Raw genomic sequence first — 22,328 nt, 5'->3', positions numbered from 1 at the left:
GAATTTCAGAAGCATGTAAATAAGGTGGAAAACAAAAACAGCTCACATGAGTGACAAATCAAATGTTGCTGTTGCAGCTGAATTTAAATACTCTGACGCACATAGTGGAGATGCCTTTCTCATCATTGTGCTGCCCTCTACGGGTCGACTCCCAGCCTTCCCTCTTCTCTCTCCTCCTTCCCCTTATCCCCATCACCCCCCTCCCTTCCTTCCTTCCTTCCTTCCTTCCTTCCTCCACTCTTCCTCACCGCCTCCACATTACCATACCCCCCTTTAAAGACTATTGCACGCATGAAATTGCTTTTCATTTCCGCGCAGAGTCAAGTCATGAGATTGGGGAATTATGCGGGTTTCTCTTTTTTGTTCCTCTTTCTGCTGCCATGCTATGGTAATTGTGTCATAATAACACGTCCGTCGCTGTAGGGAATGCGCTGGTTTGCACCAGCAGAGATCAAGTTGCACTAGTTGAAACGTTGGTGGAGGAGAATTAAGCTTTAGGATATCGTATGACCTATGCAGGACTGTCTGGAGGAAGCTGATCGGATTCCTGCGTCCAGGAGGAAACACATCCACTCATCTCCGGTCGATGTGAAATGACTTGCCACTGAAATAAAGAGACCTTGGGCAGATCTATACATAAACTGGTACCAGCCGCACCATTGGCAGCAGACGAGGGGGGATTCGTGCCTCCTCTCCTCTCCTTTTCCTCTCTTCTCCTCCGCGGAGCCAGTGCGCATGCATGGATGAAAGTCACAGTTAAAATGCATGCGGCAAGTCTCGTCTGATGTGTGGGATTACACCGCGTCTCCATTCGCTCCTCTTTTCCTCTTGACCATGTTCGAACTTTGGTTCTGGCTCTTTTTCCGAGATGACACTGCCGATTTCTGGAAGCAAACATCAGAAGTCCGCTGTGCCGCGCTCGCTGCCGCGTTGTCGGCGTGAATGAGACTGTGTCATCGATGACTGGTTTATGGAGCTAAACACTGAGGAGACTTGACTTTAAGGATTCCTTTTTTTATGATTTGTATTTTGAGTAACATTTTTATCAGCCGACAGAAGGAAGGAAGGAGGACGGGAGGGTGTTTGTCACTGAGGCTGGAGAAAAGAGAAAAGGGCACAGTCGTGTTTTTCGGGATGCTTTGGCGTTCACCGGGATCTGCACGGTAAGAAGACTATAACATTTTGGGGGATCTGTCCATGGTGCTGAAATCACTGCTTCTCCCCACTTGCACTGCCAAAGTTGATCCGATTTGAGATGCTGCGGCTGCTGTGGCACAAAAAAACAAGCCTACACAGCCTGCATTTATATGCTATACATAATATCATCAATTGTATTCATTTACTTCAAATCATAGTCTTTACTGCAACTGCGCAGGGATATGTTGGCTGCACGCACTGGCTTTCAAGTCAATCTGTATTGTATCCACGGGAAATTGGCTTGAGGTTACGATGATAAGTCATTTTTTTTTTTAAAGGAATGAGGAAAATATACTTATAAGTCTTCCTTTACGACAAGATGTGCACATTGTGGGACATTTGGTGCGTCTCTGTGTAGGATTTTGTGCTCCCTTTTAAGGAGCGCACATCGACCAAACGTGTGTGTTTGGTGTGGGTGCATGCGCGCACACACACACACACACACACACACGAGAGAGGATGAGAGGATGGGGGGAATCTGTAGCCTTTTATATAAAGCAGATGCCACACAGAATACTTGATTATAGAATTATTTACTCCCTGTCAAAATGCATTTTTAATTAGAGATCCTCTGAGATCACGCGCACTTGTTTATTTGCTTTGATCAACTCCTCGCGTTTATTTTCTGTCTTCTTTTTTTTTTTTTTTTTCACCACCCGTGGGCAGAAGAAGGGCTGCGACTGTCGCCTCGTAGGCTGAAATTCATATTTTCAATCGCAGGCCGGATTTATAAGATGAACTTTGCCTAATTCTCGCAGCAGAGTCGTATATGGCTCTGGTATTTATACAGCAAAACATATGGATGGCAAGTGAATAATAGTCCTCATGTTCTTTGCACGGAGCCGGGAAGAAGGAAGCCGACTGTTTCCCCTACTGGCTATGCGGAGTGAGTGGAACATCTTAGTTGGAAGGAGATATGAGTTCATTTTCATCATTTTACTGTTAGTTTGGGGCAAACATTTGACTATTAAGGGGGGAAAAAACAAGATACTTCATCATGACATGACATCCATGACACAAAGCGATGTAGTCTGAGGCTTTTTGGGTGATTTAGTAAATTAGCAGATCTATCAGTCTGCACACGGCAGTTGCATAGTGAAGCCCTTTTTTTCCCTCCCAAGATGGATTGGAATTCAGGCGAGCTATCAAAAATGCGCAATGGCCACATCCACCGCGGGTAGTTGTCTCCTACATATATTAAAAATAAAATGCGCAATTATGAAACATTAAACTGGGTCACTTGTTTTTTTTTTGCATTTTGAACAAATCAAATGTTATTAGGCCTGTTTGCGTTTGTCTCTGTGTTTTATTGGCTTGTATAGGGGGTCTTTCACCATTATATATATTATAAATACAGCACGTTTTCACATATGTAATTTTAATGCTGTTTGTAAAACAGAACTCGTCCTTTTCTTTTCTCCCTCAGATGACTCCTCACATTGGTACCACACTTGAGTGAGCTGGGGCATCCTCTCCCAGGAAAAATGCATATCTGGATCCCAAACATAATCCTTCTGATTGCATCATCTCTGAGGCTGGTTGAGATGTATGACAATTATGGGGAAATCTGTCGCAATCTGTGCACGTGTGAGGAGAAGGAAGGGATCCTGACGGTGAGCTGCGAGAACCGGGGCATCATCAGACTCACTGAGATCAGCCCTGTCCATTTCTCCACGTACCACCTTCTGCTGACGGGGAACCTCCTGAAGAAGCTGTCAGTAAATGATTTCATCAATTACACTGGGGTGACCATTCTGCACCTGGGGAACAATGACATCTCTGAGATAGAGTCAGGTGCCTTCAATGGTCTCCAGGGATTAAAAAGATTGCACCTGAATAACAACAAGATTGAAGTCCTTAGGGATGACACTTTTGCAGGACTGGAGAGTTTGGAATATCTACAGATTGATTATAATTACATCACCAATATAGAATCCAATGCCTTGAGCAAACTGCACCAACTGACAGTGATGATTTTGAATGACAACCTGCTCTCAGCCCTGCCTCCAAACATCTTTCGGAATGTTCCCCTTACGCACTTGGACCTGAGGGGGAACCGGTTAAAAATGTTCCCCTACATTGGCCTCCTGGAGCACATGGACAAAGTTGTGGAATTACAGCTGGAGGAGAATCCGTGGAATTGCTCCTGTGAGCTCATCGCTCTAAAGGCCTGGCTGGAGAGTATAGCATATACAGCTCTTGTGGGGGAGGTGGTGTGCGAGACACCATTCCGGCTCCATGGTCGGGACCTGGATGAGGTATCTAAGCAGGAACTCTGCCCAAGAAGGCCCTTAGAAGATACAGTTAGGCCTGCACCCCCGAGCAGCACCAGTGGATATTTCCAGACAACACCTGCACCTGCTGTCACATCCTCTGCCACCTCCTCTGCTGTTTTCAGGTCCTCTTCTAGGCCTACCAAGGGCACACGGCAATTTAACAGAACTAGACTAAAACCCACCTCCAGAATACCAGGTGGTAACCCTTACAACTATGGCCCCATTATTGCTTTTCAAACAAAATCTCCTGTGCCTTTGGACTGCCCCACTACCTGCACATGCAACCTGCAGATATCTGAAATCGGGCTAAATGTCAACTGCCAAGAGAGAAAGATTGAAAGCATTTCTGATCTAAAACCGAAGCCATACAATCCTAAAAAAATGTATCTCACTGGAAATTATATCCCTGTGGTACGCAGATCAGATTTTGTTGATGCCACTGGACTTGATTTGCTTCACCTGGGAAACAACAGGATAACACTGATCCACGACCGGGCTTTTGGGGATTTAACCAATCTGCGTAGGCTGTATTTGAATGGTAATCTCATGGACAGGCTTACAGGAGAAATGTTTTTTGGTCTGCAGAACTTGCAGTATCTTTATTTAGAATACAACAAAATCAAGGAGGTTGATGAGGGCGCTTTTCGCTACCTCCCTAATCTCCAGCTGCTTTTCCTCAACAATAACCTCCTGAAAACCTTACCTGTGGGCATCTTTTCCAGCCTCTCCCTGTCTAGGCTTAACCTGCGCAACAACTATTTCCATAACCTGCCTGTGAGTGGGGTGTTAGATCAACTTAAGCAGCTGTTGCAGATAGATCTCTTTGAAAACCCCTGGGACTGCTCTTGTGACATAGTGGGGATGAAGATATGGCTGGAGAAGCTCAGTGCCGGCACTGTGGTGAACGAAGTTGTGTGTGAGACACCCAAACGCCACACTGGAATGGAACTGCGCTCAATTGAGTCAGAGCAGCTCTGCCCGGACTACTCTGACGCATCTGTCGCACCAACTTCCCCCACAGATGAGCCCATGGATGAGCGAGTCGCCGCCACCACCACCACCGCGCCACAGAAGTTCAACACCCCAAGCAGCACTGTTCCGCTCTCTGTCCTCATCCTCAGCCTCCTGCTTGTTTTCATCATGTCCGTCTTTGTGGCTGCGGGACTTTTTGTCGTAGTGATGAAAAAGCGCAAAAAGTCACAGAGCGATCGCACGAGCACCAACAACTCAGATGTCAGCTCTTTTAACTTGCAGTACAGCCTCTACAGCAACCGCTCTGGCCCCAAAGTTAAGGCACCAGCCGGCCATGTGTATGAGTACATTCCCCATCCCATGGGCCACATGTGCAAAAACCCCATTTACAGGTCACGGGAAGGAAACACGGTGGAGGATTATCACGACCTCCATGAGCTCAAGGTCACATACAGGAGTACCCCAGATGAGGAGAGGGACAACAGGAGCCCGGCATACAGTGTGAGCACTATTGAGCCACGTGAAAATCCCTCTCCTGTCCAGGACGCAGACCATTTCTTCAGAGGCATCCTTGAGCCGGATAAGCAGTCCCCCCATCAGTCCATCCCCTCCATCCCAGCAGGGGCCAATTTAGAGTACAAGTACACAGGGCCTGTGTCGTACACATACAACCCAAATTTTGATGTCAGACGTCAGTTCTTACACCCGGAGAGGATAAGAGAAACGGTGCTCTACGGCACAGCACCCAGTACTGTTTATGTCGAGCCCAACAGAAATGAGTATTTGGAGCTTAAAGCTAAACTGCAGTCTGAGCCTGATTACCTCGAAGTTCTTGAGAAACAGACCACCTTTAGCCAATTCTGAGCAACAGTCATTAAAGTCATGACGCATAATTCTCTCTTGACCCTCCTTGAAATGGTGGCTCACTTTATGAGGTGCCTTGGCACAACATGAACAAGCAAAAGGAAACAGAGTTTAAAAAAAAAAGAAAGAAAAAAAAAAACGGGGTGTGCCGAACAATCTTATTCTTATTTCTGAAACATGACATTACAGGAAATGGATACAGCTTTCTGAAACGTGGATGAACAACACTGCTCTACTCTAACTGATCATGCAAAATCTATTTTTCTATGGTGAAGATCAAATAACAACACAAAATGTAAGTGTACAGGTAAATCTTACCCCAACTTCATTTTCAGGAATATAACCATGCATAAGGTATATTGTGAATCAGAACAGAAATGTTTATAAAATCAACTCCTGGACAAAAACACTGTACAGCAGATTCATCAAAACTGTGTAGGGACTATTTTCTGCTGTAGTCTGTAAGTACGTATTTATTGATATAATCTGCCATGTCTTTTCAAAACTTTTGATTCTACATCAATATTACCTGTGTCATCATACTCCATGATCTTCTGGAAAGGCTTCTGTTTGTAGTTTCATTTACTGTAGCTCTGCATTGTAAAAGTGGCTTTTTTTGAAAGTGGCACACCCCCCAATGTTCAAAACAGACTGCATCATTTGAAGAAGATGGAAAAAAGAAAAAGAAAAAAAGAAGTGTCTTTGTATGCTTTCTGCACTTTTTTGGAAATGAAAGGCGAGTTGGCCTTCAATGAGCTCTCATAAAGGAGATTATTATATTAAAAATGAATATGGGTATTCATTCTTAATATGTAGAATCACTATGTTATCAACAAAATTCATAAACAATATTTGAAGTATTAATTATGTTGTGTAATACTGATATTTTATTCAATGTAACACCTATTTTTATACAAGCATTCGCAGATTCTCTATCCCTTATCGACTTGATTTGTTTTGATTGCTTTGCACTTATTGCACTATATTGACCAAACTATGTTGTTGTCATCAAATAAACATGATGTCAGGTTCATATAATGTCATGAGGAAAACAAGGCTGTCCGTGATGAATCAGAAGCATCTGGAGAAAACTGAAGTGTTTCGGGGGCGAAAAAGTCATTTAATTTTGTCATGAAATAACAATGCACTGGCTGATGGGAATTGGCCATTTTGTGGACTCAATCAAACCGGATTAAGATACACTATATATGCCTCGGTCTATGGGGGAACTAGAGTCTCAGTGAGGATTGGAATCAATTGGTTGCAATCAATGAGCATTATCTGAGGCTGTCCCTGTGCAATTATACCATAACAGTAATCATGTTGTTGCCTGGCAAGTATTAAGTTGGTCATTTATATAAACATCATTGGAGCAGACTTGAAAAAGAATACAAACATTAATATTGATTTTACGGGAGAGTTTGTAGTCACAACCATGTTGTTTGTTTTTGTACGTGTGAACCTTTCTCAGATCTATTCCTTTGTTTTACAACCAGGAGAAAATATGTCTTTTTTAACTACCGCTGCTGCTTGGTTCTTGAATCGCTTGTTGTTTTGTTAACTCGCTGTTCACTTGACCCACTTAAATCCAATATGCAAAGTAGGCTGATAAAAATGCAGCGGATGCACCGTGCCTCCATTTTCAGTGTGCAGTGGGCATCACCATTGAGGAATTCAACGTTGCTTTACTGAGACAGGCAAGGATTCTCCGGAGAGGCGGCACAGAAACCTTTATTTTAACATTTATTCAGGGGGAAATATTTGGATATGTTTCATTTACATTCAATTTTATTTATTGCTGTTATGGTGGGTTTCTAAATGTCACTTCATATCTGTTATAGTTGACTGATTCTCACATTTAGCAACATGTCAGGCCACTTTTCTCATTTGCGAAGACATAGAAAATGGAAACTTTTGCTGAATGCTTTCTCGAAGCTCAGAATCAGAACAGAAGGCACCAGTTGGTAGGAACGTAGAGCGGCTGTGGATGTGTCATACATGTAGCAGGCGACGTGAATCATAGCCAAGAAATGTGTGCGTTCGCCCAGCATTGGCGGCCTGTGGGACTGCGGAGTGCTGACGGTTTCTGACAAGGGGATCTTTCTTTTCTCATGCCAGCATGTGCAAAATGAAAGCACCTTAAATCGGTCAATAAATGTAGCTCAGATGGCAGTGTTGTTTGAGATTTTTTTTTTTAAATTCAGGATGATTTAGCTCGGGAAAAACGACTTATTACACTGAATTGTGCATTCCAAAAGGGCTTGTTATAAGTGTGTGTGTGTACCATACATCCCTTCCACCCAAACTCTCAGCATTGACTTTTATCACCATTATGACCCTGCACTCTGTCCCAAATGAATGGGTGCATGAAGTATTCCACTGATGAAGGCTGTACTGTAATGTGTGTGTGTGTGCGTGCACACTTGGCAGTTTGAAATGATGCTTTTAATCAGCCAATGGGCTCTTAAGGTCTTAACAGAAATGGAAGCATTAAAGAAGGGCAAGAGTTTATTACGTCTCCCTGCATTGTTCAGTTTATAGCGTCTGCAGCTTTCTTTGACTGTGGTCACTGCGTCACTTAAAGCTGTAGTGCGTAACTTTTAAATCAAATGCCCATCACATTCAAAGTTTGTCCAAGGAGTTCACACAATGCTGATTAAGCTCCACACGACTCTGGCTACTAAGGTGTAGTATATACACAGATATAGGGTGTGAACTCTGTTTGATTTTTTTTTTGTCATTCCAATGATACACACAGGATTTCATGTCGAGACAGACTGAGGCAACCACAGCATTGCGGTAGTAAAGCAAGGCGGCTGCAAATAGTTTGCAGTATGATTGAAAGCACAAATGAAAAGTTTGAGTCAGTTGGTCTGATAGTATTGCTTGACAGAGCAAATGTTCACAAAGAGCAGAGGCAGGATGATAACCGCAACAAGAGTTACACACTGCGGCTTTGTGCCGAGATTATTTGTGCGGCGTAATCTGTATCGTATCAGGAAGTTGTAGTATGAAATGCTTGAGTATGTTGCCTCATGTTACACAAGAGGCGTCCTCCCCGATGTATGCCTGGACCTATTGTGTGTGATATGGAGCTGAGGCAATATAGTGTGCATGATGAAGGCGCAGACGTACATGGCAACAAGGAAATGTTGAGTTCACAAAAGGAGCAACACATATTTCAGCCGTGTTTAGGTGAAGATTTTGAGGAGACATTGTTCCAGTGTTCTGTTTGAAATCCTGCTTTCACACCATTTGAGAGTTAATCAATGTGGAATGTTGGAGTGCATAAAACGTGCCCAAGCTGCATGAAGTGTTGGCTCAACACTCGGCTATTTTCAGTCCTACTTGGAGGCAATTATTTTCAGCGGACTGCAAATACCAGGCTAATTAAACATTTTCTCTCTTTGACTCGGGGGAGACCAAAAAAAATGTATTTCATCACTTATCAGATGGCACTGGCAAGACGCTTCTGTTTATGATAAATACAGTCAGGTTGATGCTACACATGCACATAGCCAGACAAAGCTGTGACAAAGATGCCATACAGGTCAAAAATAAATAAATAAAAGAAAGCTGAGGATCATAATGTACCCTACGTAACACCCAAACTCTCTGTAGTTTGTCTCGGGGAACAATGTCTGCTCAGTTAGTGTGTTGCACTTTGATTAAAATTAAATTTCTATTGGGATATGCAAAATTTGGAGGTAACAGCTGAAGGAAAAGCGGATGATTTTGAATTTATAACATCTCACGACCTCCATCCCTCGAGTTTCGGCTGTGCTTTGAGGGTGCATATTACCAAACAAAATGTGTTAAAAGAATTAGATTAAACTGGATGTGTTTAATTAATTTGCCAAGGTAGTAATTTGTATACACATGAGAGTGATTGAGATGTACAGTGAGTTCAAGAGAATGGCACACAGAGCAGTTGACGAATTACAATAATTGATGTTCTTTTTTTAGCTTATTTTTATCACATTTGCTGATTGCCCGATGTGACAATAAGTGAATCTCTTTGGGATTGAAATGAACCGTATGTAATTTCTGCACTCAAAATAAGGACAAAAGGCCGAGTTTGATTATGTTGAGAAGTGGCGTGGGATCATGGGAATTGTAGGTCTTGTTTGGGTCTCCTGTGTATTTACACAGTTTTGGCAGACGAATGCAAATCTGTAACAATTAGTTGGGTTGCATTTTTTTTTTTAATCAAGAAAAGTAGGAGAGTTTGCCGCTTAGATGTAAATCGAGCATTTGTAGCTGTTCCGTTAAAAAGGCACCGTCTGGTGTGAAGCGACAATGTGGAGCTGGAAATCAGGGCAACACATGGCCGCCCTCTGTAGATTGAGATAGATATCGGGGGTGGACATTTTGCATATGCTCGAGTGTTGCCTCCATTGCCCCCTGCTGAAGATGCCTTGTCCTTGGTGCTGCCTCGCTGCCTGCCTGCCTGCCTGCCACCGGGTCCCCGCAATGATGTGAGCAATTGAGCTCAAGGAGATCTGGGTAATTGAGAGGGCAGGGATGGCATCTGACAGGCACCGATGGCTTCAATGATTACTTTAATCAGAGTGGTTAATGGAATTCCTTCAGGCATGCAGAAATGCTCAAATGTTCATCAGCATTCAACCGATATTTACCCCGACCACCAATCTCCTACATCACAAATCTGTAATTCCAGATCAGTTCTTCTCTTGGTATCTGTAATGTGTGTTTGTGGTATTGTGTGAATCATTGTGCGGGTGCAGTGGATTGTTTTCGACATGTTGCGGCAAACCTGTGAAACATGGATTAGTCAAGATCTTAGTCATCGTGAAATATGTCGAATGATGTTCTCACGGGAACATAAAGCACTATCGCTTTGTGTTTTATCGCATATACTTTTTAATAAGGACTAAGATATTACTGTAGAGGTTTTTTTTATTTATTCAGGAAAACAATACTAGTGACAATGTCTGTGCTCACCAACTTTACATTTCATTTTCAACTCAGCTGCTTCTAATCTAATTTCCAGGCACTTTGCAAGGAATAATCCTGCTAAATTAGCATTTAAAAGTAGAGTCCAGAAACTAAAACACTTACTAAGTAAACCCTACTCCTTGTGAAGCACATTTTGACCCAGATATGATATGACATAGATCTGATTGTCAAGGTAAAAGCTTTTTTTTTTTTGTGTACATTTGAAAATAATCCCAAAGATAACATTTCAACTTCCAAAACAAAAAGGTTTTCAGTTACTCTGTTATAGATATTATATATATATATATATATATGTGTGTACAATCTATTTTCAGCACAATGTGTGAGACAAAAACAAGGGATAAGCTGACGTGTGTGTATGGTTGGCTACACACCAGAAAACACGATCAAAGCTTTCAAAGGAATGTCTTTATGTCAGTGCCTGTGGAGGAAGTGAGACAGTGAGAAGCCACAGTATGCTGCTGTTTTTTTGTTAGGGTTCTCATGTCAGCAGCAGATTCCGCTTCCCCCCCCCCCCCCTCTCCTTTGCCTCCTTCTCTGTTCCCACCGGACAGCCTGGTTGTATTCATCAGGCCTCCTGTTTTCTTTGCTTTGTTTACAGCAGCTGCACCCGTTGATCCGGAGCTGCAGTTACCCTGTCGTTTGATAAATGACAACCATAGCATTACTGACTCCCCGGCCGAGCCTGGTGATGCCCTGCCAAAAAAAGTAACAGGTTGATGTACGCCTTCCTTCGATGTGTGTCAAGTCATTTCAATGGAGCTGGACCGGGGCGCCGCACTCATACGCATGTGTCCGCGTGTGCTTGGAATCTTGCCTTATCTTGCTCTGCCTCATGTGTGTCGTCGGATCACATAGTGACTCGCAAAATAAATGTGTAAATAAATAAATTGTGGTGGATAGTGTATGAAAAAACGCACACTTTGATTGTGCCGTTCCAACCGCGCACGGCAGCTGTGGGGCGAAATCGAAAAGGAGAAACGTCACTGTCGGGATTCATGAGAGAGGATATTTTTAGCCTTCGAACTACAGCTATTTTTTGACATGCATCAACAATACGTTCCAGTTTTAGTTTGAGTCAGGCTTCCTTAAAGACCGGATTCTACGTTTCCCATGATGGATCATTGAAAACAAGTGCAGTAGAAAGGAAAGCCCTGACAGCTTGTCCCTCCAACAGTAAAATATGCAAATGTATCTGGATTTGCATACAATTTTAGCTGTTATCACGCCAACCCATATGCACTTTTTTTTCTTAATTATGTCTGCTTTATTTCTTGAAATAAACGTCTCGGAGAAAATTAAACGACACCTGTCTTTGGCCCACACCCAAACCTTCCCCCAAATTTCACGAACAATTGGTTGGGTAGTTTTTAACTAACAAACAGCGCTGAAGATACGTGTGAATGTATCTTTAAAATCAAAGATTATGTGTGGTACCTTTTCAGATCTGCATATTTACATTTGCCTCTCAAAAAGACTCAAGATGGAATATTTTGAATGCACCGCATAGAATATCTCTCAATCAGCTCAGACAGATTGTGTGACGTTCACATATTAGTCAATTTGGTGTTTTTTGCACACTTGTGCATGCAGTTGTGATTTACTGCACCCCTCAACGTGTTCGTCCTTTCTTCCTCTGCTCGCTCTGCATCTCCTGTCCCCATTTTGTTTCGACGTCTGTGTCTTTCAAATTGTGGCGAGGAGTCTGCAGAAATCAGGGCCTTGCTGAAGGAATTAGACTGCGCACTGGGAGATCGCTCCGATAATGAAATGGTGGGAGGTAGAAAACCTAATTTTCTCACTCGTGAGAGACCGAGAGATACTAATGTGGCTATTGAAAATAGCAACGGCAAGAAGCAAAAAGAAAAAAGACCAATTCCAGAATCCAGCAGTGCTATTTGATTTCAGGTCATGAGATATGGAGTTGCTAAAAGGATAACAATTGTCTGTGGGTTTAACCATGCAAAACGGTGTTGTCATGAAGGGAAAACTATTGTTTTCCAACCGCGTTGTTCTCCCAGAGCGCACAGAGTGACAGTTTGCTCGTGTTTGGACAATAGCGAGGCTGAGGTTGGCAGGGAGTGGGCGTGCTTGTTTAGTGGAGGGAAAAAAAAAAAAAAAAAGGCTCCTGTGGAGAAGCTCTCAGAACTGTTACAGCAGCGCTGACGTCAACTACTTGTGCTGTTTTTTTTTTGTCCCGCGCCTGATAGATAGAGAGCGAGCGTGTGCACGTAGGCTGTCAACAAATCCATAAAGGTTGAATGGCAAGGAAAAGAACAACTGTGGAATGATGCAACGTGCAGCCATTATTAATTTACAAGCACAACGACATCCCAGACAGCTGCTTTGTTCGTCATGACTGGTTTCTATGCAGGAAAAAACAACAACATTGTATTTTAGAAAAATGGTCAAATGTAAAACCAACCAGCCTGATATGCAAGGAGGCTCAGGAATATACCGTGCGTCCTGAGGAATCTGCTTTTCTACTGACACAGTTTGGTTTTCTATGTTCCGTCTCGCTCGGTGATCCATTGCAAGGCATTCATTCTACGCTAGTCGTGGTTTTTAATGCTAATTGTTCCTCATGTGTCTGTTTCCATCTCGTACAACTGAACTGCGACCGCAAATGTGAGTTTATTTTTTGTTTTAGAAACGTAAATGTGTTTTTTAATCTTTTTTAATAATTGATTTGTTTTTGGCAGGTTGCAAATATGTTAATAGTTAATGTGCGAGTATGAATGTGATTCATTCCCCACCATTATTCGAACAAGCAACCCATTTTTTGACAGGAAAACTGTGTCTAATGACACTTTTATCCTCTCTATATATATGGCTGCCATCCTCTCAAAATGTGCCCCTTAAAAAATGTTGCTGGTTGCTTTGTTTTTATCACTTCAGAATTGCATTACACCTTTTTTTTTTTTTTTTTTTAAGGGAATCAATGAATTATTGTTTTGAAATGCACACAGATGGATTTACAAACACATTTATGTGTCTATATTTAAGGCTTTTATCACCAGAGGCACGTATAACCCGCCTGGTAGCACATTATCAATTTCATACAGTTTTTTTTACAAATTAAATTAGTTAACTTAACCTTTTTAACCTTTTTTTTCCAACCTTGTATTATTAACCCTCCCCAATTCTCCAATCCCACACGGCTCCCATCTTCATCCAAAATACTGTATGATGCCAAGAGTAGAAACAAGTCAGCACTGTGTGTTAGAGCTTATTTGAGATGTTAAAGTGTGTTAACAGGAGAAATTAGCACCAAATGAAACCACCTGAGATTCCCAACTCATCTAACTGTCAAGACGCTATTATAGACTCCATATAAATGTGTAAGGTGTCATGGGAGAATGTGGTGATTGAATTATGCCAAAATTAAACCATTAGCAGGGAGGAATCAATTTCAGCAAGTGGAGGCTCCACTCAGTGAGAATCAGTGGTTCCATTTTGTCACAGCCGTTTTGAAGGGCACCATAAAAAACCCCATGACTTTATGTCTGTGGAACAGCAAAGCTACACTGGAATGGGTTTACACAGTGACCTGTGGTAAAAACACATTCTATATGTGCAAACACAGCCTTCTTTTTTTGTAGCTATAACCTCAGCAAGGACTTTGGGCATATAAAAAAAAAATGTGTGTAAAAAATAAAGAGGGATTTAATTGGCAGTGGTAAAAGGTCTGTCTGTCCTCTTTTTTGTTGCCTTTGCTGCAAGCAAATGTTAAAGGCTCGGTCAGCACAAGTGGCATGGATCGGACATTCGTCCTTCACCAGAAACAAAAAGACAGACGATCGCATTTTGTCAGCGTCTGTACGTTTTCCAACTCTATAACTTTAATTTAATGAATTAACACCTGCAGAGATCAATGAACTTGACAAAAAAACCAAACCAAAATGAAGTGGAAAAAGTGTTCTCCTCGGTTCTGCTTACTGTGTGCTGGCTGCAAATGGCTCCACAGTTTACAGTTGGCCAGTTTCTAATGTGATAATTTGAATGTGTGACCTTTTGTGCTCTGTAAAGGATCCAATTTAAAATGGAGCACGGACAATATCTCAGTCCAAGTCTACTAAAACTAAAAACTGTTGTAATGCTCTATTTGTGCAAGTCCATAAAAAAACAACGGCATCTGTTAAATATTGATATTAAATGGCTTATATAAAGGTTTTACTTGGTGAACATGTCATGAGTAATATAAAGTTTTGAAAAACAATGATGCCATCCTTGTTTCACTATTACAAAATTAAATATTTATCTTTCCACTGTTGATACTATAAAAGCAATTTATTCAGTCACACTGCGATGAAATTAATAATTCATATCAAGATAATTACATACTTCTCTGCCTTAAACATCCATTTGTGTGTTCCAGAACCTGTTAATAGCGTTTATATGAAAACTTGATTTCAAAAGAGGGTAACGTTAAAATGCTGCGGAAATTGGGGTCCCTGTAGGTTCCACCTTAATGCGGAAATTCAAATAATCAATTTGTGCCTCTGAGATTACTTATGTGGTAATAATTAAAGCTGGGAAGGCTATTATAATAAACACAAGATTCACTCATGGCAGCTGAAGTGCTGTCTGTGAGACCTAGTTTGTGATTTCGGGTCTCGTTGTAGGTTTCCTATCCGAGCTTATGATTATTATGACATTTTCTTTCAAGGTATTCTGAAGCCACAGCTCATCAATGCAACTCATCACTCCAAAATGTTGATGATGAACAAGCTTCTCTATTTGGAGCAACAAAAGGAACGCTCTGTGTCTGAACTGCTAGCACTCATCAGGAACAAGTGAAGAGGTGTTGCACCCAGAACGATCCGGTCACGATTCGTTTGTGGCAGCTGATCTTCATCTTTATTTCATTAGGAAAATGGGTTTGAATTTGGTTTACAAAACAAACAAAAAAAACAGCTTGAATACTGGGAAATGTCTCAGTTGCTTTTCGCATTCATTGCCAAGTATCGTCCTTGCCTGAGCCAATGAATCCACATCCTCCTGACCTTTGACTTTGTTGCAGTTCTGCCCAGAGTGCTTTGAAAACCATGGGTCTCCTGACTCGAGTCATATTATGTAAGATCAACAGTGAACAAAATATGCATGGTGGAAAAATTCAGCTGGGTCTTTTGAAACATGCTGTCGGTGTTGATGTCCTTTTTACTGAAGCTACCAGTGGGCAATATTTCATGCGGACGCGATGCTTTGAGCATGTTGACTTTTGATCATTTTCAGGCTGAAAATTACAAGCGTCCATGGTCGCACCATGTTGGTAGGAAATTTGCTCTCAGCTGCCGTGGAGAAAAGCTTCTAAACCACTGTGAAACGTCAAAAACTCCCCATGAATTCCTCTGCAGAATTCTTCCAAAAAAAAGGGTCTCCTGCTGCTTAAACCTCAGTTACATACGTACATCCCTGTGAGCTACAGGACAACCCTGCAAATGTGGGTCAACAAAGATTAAAAGGTTATAGTAAAATATTATTTATAAGCCTAATACTTGATATGCTGATCTAAAATGTTCTAATATTTAAGTAGCTATACCAATATGAACCCTTTAACACCTAAGCCTCAAAATGTCCATTTGGACTTTTCTCTTTTTGCTTATTTTAACCATAAAAGGGCCAGAAAATGTTCTGTGAGTAAGTGCTTTTGCCCATTTTTCCAGACTTTCAATATCTGGCAGTTACTTCCAAGTAGCTGCATGTTAAAATAGTGTATTAATATTTTTTTTAATGTAGAAAAACAAGTTTAATTTAGAAAAAAAACATTGTAGTAGTGTGTTAAATGTGACATTTGAATAGTATAACTCATATTTAAAATGTCTCAATGTCCAAAAAGGCCAAAAATTTGTGAAATTACCGTAATAACCACACATTGACTTGCAACTTCTCAGCTTTCAGAAACCGTTTCCGATAGCACACACTGTCGTCTTCGTTGTGCTCGGTGTTAAAGGGTTAAGAAGTATTTGTGTCACAAAAAATGATAAACTGAACATTACATTTTACGGTGGAATAATAGCGATACTACTTGTTCTGGTACATTTGTACTAGTATCGCTTTGTCATTTTCCATCCCACATGAATTTCATGAAATAATATGCAGGACAATCAAAAAGTCTTTACACATTTAAGGATTATTTTGAGGTATACTTCAAATATGACTTAAAAAGGACAAATATATGCTCAAATTTGACTTAATGTTAAGCAAAAGTGCAAAACACAATGCATCTCGCTTTACAGTCTCCAGATGGAAGCTGTGGATCTATAGCAATCGTAAATGAAAAGTGGCGATTATTGGATTCTTACTAAAAGGTCAATCTGTGCCAGATCATGTTTATGAGCTGTATCACTCTTACAGCCCACAGTTCTGTGGATGTCGCTGACACTTTGCCCTTTAACTTTGATACACATCATTAATATGATTATATTATATAAATATTATAATATTTGACATTACTAAATCTACGTGAAATATAGGAAATAAAATGGTGGCCTTTGCAATTTGTCAGTAAATAAAACAAACAGCTTCTTGGATTGTCGGTGAAACAGCATATGGACGTAAAGAAACCTTCACGTGCGAGGCAGCCTGAAATGAAAATAAGGACTTAAAAACATCCATTGCCGTTTCTCCATTCCATCAGACTTGGAGTCAACCTGATGGACGAGTCATCCTTGTGTCCTTGTGCTGCTCGTAAAAGCTGATGGTCCTGCACTGGATGTGTCCACACGTTTATCCGCCAAGAACAAACACTTGGTAAAGGAAGTGAGTTTGGGGGGGGGGCGGCTGTTTGTATTGACCCACTTTAAGGCTAATTATCCACTCCACCTCCTGTTCCTGTTATTGATGTCCTGTTCTTCATCCCTGCTCATCACACTGAGGGTGTTTCTGATTGTCATCTGCCCAGTGTATATCCAATCATATTTAATATAGTGCCGTGATGTGAACATTTAAACCAACATATCTGGTGACTAATAAGCAGCCCGAGCTCGCAGTCATCCAGCCCCTGTCTCAAAATGGAGGTTCTGACCTACAATTAAGGAAAAGAGAGCCTGTGGCTGTCACCTCCATTATGATTTGCGCTTTCACGTATAGTTCTTTAATATATTGATATTGAGTAAAAATAGATGATGCACAGTCACAGATGAGACACAAAGGTGTGATTGAAGCAGTATTAAAAAAAAAAAACTCATTAGGTATGAAGGTACATAATGTCAAAATGTCCTTGACATCTTTCATGACTAACAGTCGCGTAGTCGTACAAAAGGTGGGTGGCGAATTCCAACATGACCCTGGCATCACAGAGGACCAGACCTGTTTATTGGAACGGTCCGGCTAAGATAATGACAGAGCATTCATCTATTCCAATGCTTTGATAACGCATTACCGAGGTGCGCCAGCCACGCTAATGGATTAGAATTTAATATGGGGCCTGTTTTTATTAAAACGAGTGTCCCTCATGAGAATCCTTGGCAGAGGGCTGTTGTGGTAAACAACGCCTGCGGACTGACAAGCTTCCTCGGGTCACACCTCCATCTCTCTCTCTCTCTCTCTCTACTACCCATCACTATGCAAGGGAAGTGATTGATTTGCTCTCTCTTGTGAGCAATGATAAAATGTGAACTCATTAAGATGGCCGCCGCTACATCCTGAGAGCATGTTGCACAAGATCCAAATCATATAAACACACTCCATTCTCTTTATGTGGAACTTCCTGAATTGCCAAGGCAGTTTGTTTACGTGAACAGCATTTAGAGGTTAATTCAAAGGGGATTCTGGTTGTTTTCTTACTATTTCGACTATAAGATAGATTTAATCTTTTGGGGGAAAATGATGAGCTGCGTTTCTGAGACAGTGGGAAAACACATGGCCTAATTTCTTTTTTATTATACCGGAATAGAACTTTTCAAAACAATACAACGCAAGCAGTTTATTTATAAAGGTACTTCAGGCTGAAACAACTTCCATCTCCATGAAGGTCGGTGCTATTTGAACATGTTGCACAGTAATATCTATTCAGTATGATTAACAGTGCAGGGTCAATAGTGAAGCTTTATACACAATGGCGCCTGTTTTTGTTCGTGACCTACTATGTTTCCTTCTCTTCCATCAATAACTAATGATATTGAAAATACTCACATTGAAACTAGTTAACAAGCGCGTAACTGTGTGTTCCTATAACTGTCTTTATTATCCACAAATCAACCAGAGAGCAGATTAATGAGTTGGAGCTATGTAGTAAAGGTGCCAGACTCAAGGAGACATGAGAAGCAGGGTGTAGAAGTGGATGTAGCTTTTTTTTCACACGATAAGCAGTGGAACATGTTCTCTTGAACTTGCTCGAGTGCACAGATAATGTACGATATTTAACGCCCCTTGACAACAGAGCATCTATCATTGTCAATTATCAAATCGAGGCTGAAATAAAATTAGAAGAGGAGAAGAAGAAACAAACCTGCATTAAATGAAGCAGCACAACAAACATGGAAGGTGATGGGGTTAAGAAAAAATAAAGAAAAAGGAAGGCAGATATTGAATCAGAGGACTCCATCTTTGCAGATAAATGTATTTTAATTGTAATTGGTTCTTTCATAAAGACGATATGACCTATAACTGCTGATACAAGTATGAACGCAAATGTCTTGCAAAACCAGTTAGGTTTGGTCACATAAGGACACTGCAGTGCACTGGGATGTTTGGGAGTCCGCTTAAGTCTATCATACTTTCCATTAACATATGCAAATGTGATTAAGTCACATTTCATTCCACTAGGCATCACTCAACTCGATCGCTACTCACTGCACCCACACCACCCAATTGGCATCAAAACTACAAGGGCGGAATCCCTGAGTCCAATTGATTGAACAGAGATTTTGATCTGAGATGACAGGAATGTCAAAGATGTGACCTGTGCAGGTGAATCTGGGGACCTGATGTCACCTCTTTTACAGAACACCCACACACCAGAACAGGCTGTTGAGACAAATGGCATGGGTTTCATACCATGGCATTGCATTGCATGGCATAACACAACCTGCTCTGGTTGCGTAAGGGTGAATTACACTTACATAAAGCCACTAATGACAAATCTACCCTTTTTCCCTCCCCTGTCTTCAATTAAAACCATGGCAATCTCGCCAGAAGGCATGCAGGTTCACTCAACCTCACTCCTTGGTGATATCTCACTTTTATGTGAGATATGGAGGTGTGCTTACGAACATGAAGTCGTATTTATGGTCAAAAACCTCCTAGTCGAGCAAACGTTAATGTCTCATCACTGACGCTCTCGTCAACCGTGCTGTTTCAGACCTAAACCACACCCACAGAACACGGACTGTCTTGTGATTGGCCAGCCAACGAGAGCTTTCCCACTGTCTTGTGATTGGCCAGTTAACTCGAAGTGACGTAATTGGCACGTCAGCTCTCAGACCTGCAGCTCCCGCTCTCGAAAGGCGGATGCACCGCTAGCAATTATCAAAACATTGAGTAATGCCATCGCCGCGACCCCTCGTCGTAATCCCCAGAAAAACAATAAGACCCTGCGCTCACAGCAGTGGTTGACCGTTTGTTATGCACTTCTAGGGCTTCATACATGAGGTAATGACGCAGATACACACCCAAACACAGCGTTAATTGGCACTTCCGGACTATGGCCTCTTTAAATATCGTTTTAGAAGCGTTGGTCCGACAGCCTTTATTGTCAAGATGACAGCTGAGAAATTTCATGCGAAACCTTTTAGTTCAGGACACGTGAACTCAAAACTCAAAGCAAGCCCTCCACAAAAATACTGATTATAGCAGTGGTAGCTTTAAAGGATGTGATGTAAAATACGGATTTGTGTGGTATTCTGGGGGATATAGGATGTGTCCCAAGGAATAAGTAATTAAATTTCAGTGATGGTCAAAGTGTATGGGCAACTGTTAACTCTGTGAGATAGGGGAGATGTAGGTAACGAAAGTCGTTTTAAAACAGTCAATATCCATAATTAACATGATCAACAACAAGATTGATTTTTGCTCCTGCATGAAAGCTGGAGAGACCTGTAAAATGTGCGTTCAAATCATTTTAAAACAACAAAAATTTAATAAGATTTATATTATTTCTGAACTATTGTCCAGCCCTAATTGACACTGTGGAAAACTGAGTGTCCTTGGCTCTCTGGGTGCTTTTTCCAGCTGCTTGTGCTCTGGGAAAATGTGGAGAATATATAGACCTTTGCGCTGTCCTTGAGTATTTATGCTTAATTTTGAAGACATGATACTGCAAAGTAATCTAAAAAGATTATTCACTAAATCAACAGGAAGCAACATAGCTAAATATTTCAACTGTCTTTTCCCAGAACCGAGAATATGCAGTTTCTGAAATGTGTCTTGCGCCCCATCAGCAACCCTGATTCTCTTCAGAGACAACCAGATGTCAAGTTTTGCTTAAGGAGGCATTTTTTTGCTGGTTGCCTGTTCTTAAAGGCTCACCAGCATTACACTGCCAGCTGCAAGGCAGGCTTCTGGCGAGATGTCTGGAAAAAGTGCAAGATTATGACTTCAGTCCCTGCAGTGATTTTGCTTTTTGAACTGTTTAACATTTTGACCATAAAAGTTGGATTTTATAAAATTTCACAAATGTTCTCACCAATGTTTGTTTTTGCTTGAGGGTAAGACGGACAAAAAGACAGAGAAAGACCTGCTGCTGCATGCATGAACACTCCAGCAGCTTTGCTTACAGGATAACAAATTGATAACAAGTAACCTTTACCCTTTACATCCACCTCCCCTCTCCCTGCCATATTATATATATATATATATATATATATATAACGGATCAGCGCATATATCGCCCATATCATCCCATATCATCCTATAAGTGCTGAGCTTCAAAAGTGAGAGTGCCGCTTTAATCTCACTCTGGTGGCCAGTGAACAGTTGGCTCGGTTAATACGGTCATAGGTGTGCATGGGCCCGTATGACCATATGTTGCCTCACGCCAATGAAGCACAGCCCTGCAGGGAAATTAAAAGGCCAGAGTAGCATAGAAGATTTAGCGTGACAGCAAAGCGGCGGCGTTGTTACTCTTAATGGAATTTTGTGTCTCTTAGGATGAAGATAAACAAATGGACAACAAAACGCGATCAAAGCGCTGTTTCTGCAAGGTTTTAAATACGGTGTAACTAGGGTATTTGCAAAGTTTTGCAGATTTAAGTTGAATATTTGGCATGTGCGTATGCTACATTGGCATATCCATCTAGAGTCAGAGCATATATGGTATAACTAAATAATCAATGAACAACATGAAGGGTAATTAGAATATGTCAACTTTTATAATGCAGCACATAGGATTTTAAAAACAAGACATACACATATCTGTTTATGCACACCTTCATCATTAAAGTGGATGTACATCCAACCTGTACATCCCACTGGATGACATTGTGTCTGTTGATCAGTCTGCCAGCTTGAAACATTACAAATTTCAAATCATTTGTCATCTACTGCCCATTTCCATGCTACTTTGTTGTTGTTGTTTGTTTTGACTGTAGCAGGGCCATGACTCTGTTCCATTAAGTGTTCCAGGAAGCTTTGGCACTAAGCCTGCATGGACAGTATGCCAGCACAGGTTTTCCATTACTTTTGGGGAAGCAACTCTGGTGCAGTGTAAGTTTTGCTCCCTAAAAAGTAAATAGTGTGTTCTTGCTACATTTAAAGGTCCATTGTGTAACATTTAGGAGGATTCATTTGCATGGATTGGACAACACTAATCACAAGTATGTTCGTAAAAGTGTTGCAGATATACGGGACGAAAGTACGGATAATTCGGATGCGAATTGCGACGCACCTTCCCATGCAAACTATTCGGAGAAAGCTTGATTTATACACACCATCCTACTGACGTGCCATTGCAACCAGTGCTATCGTTTCATAGTTGTTCATGTTCTTTATTAAACTAAATAGGGTTTTGGGAAACAAGCACAATTACGCAATCTGCCACCGTGTTAAATGTTTGGACTGCACGTCATCCACAACACTTAGTGTTGCGACCAATGTGAC

The 22,328-nt window shown here is 41.3% G+C and overlaps 1 protein-coding gene across 2 annotated transcripts; it reads left to right on the top strand.

Moving 5' to 3' along the window:
- Positions 1–240: 240 nt before the first annotated feature.
- LOC131455203 (SLIT and NTRK-like protein 5) lies at positions 241–5,335 on the top strand. 2 transcript variants are annotated; one of them, XM_058622701.1, is made up of 2 exons: positions 241–1,163; positions 2,624–5,335. In XM_058622701.1, exon 2 carries the CDS (start codon positions 2,682–2,684, stop codon positions 5,307–5,309), a length of 2,628 nt encoding a protein of 875 aa, XP_058478684.1. In that variant the 5' UTR covers positions 241–1,163; positions 2,624–2,681; the 3' UTR covers positions 5,310–5,335. The 2 variants fall into 2 exon arrangements, with proteins under 2 accessions (XP_058478684.1, XP_058478685.1); XM_058622702.1 differs by lacking the exon at positions 241–1,163 and adding an exon at positions 1,685–2,083.
- The last annotated feature ends 16,993 nt before the right edge of the window (positions 5,336–22,328 follow it).

Source organism: Solea solea, chromosome 2 (genome assembly GCF_958295425.1).
Source record: "Solea solea chromosome 2, fSolSol10.1, whole genome shotgun sequence".
In the NCBI taxonomy this organism is placed as follows: domain Eukaryota; kingdom Metazoa; phylum Chordata; class Actinopteri; order Pleuronectiformes; family Soleidae; genus Solea; species Solea solea.
This window is presented reverse-complemented; position numbering and strand designations above follow the sequence as displayed.

Coding starts and splice junctions, on each gene's coding strand:
- LOC131455203 (XM_058622701.1), top strand. CDS start 2,682: ATGCATATCTGGATCCCAAACATAATCCTTCTGATTGCATCATCTCTG.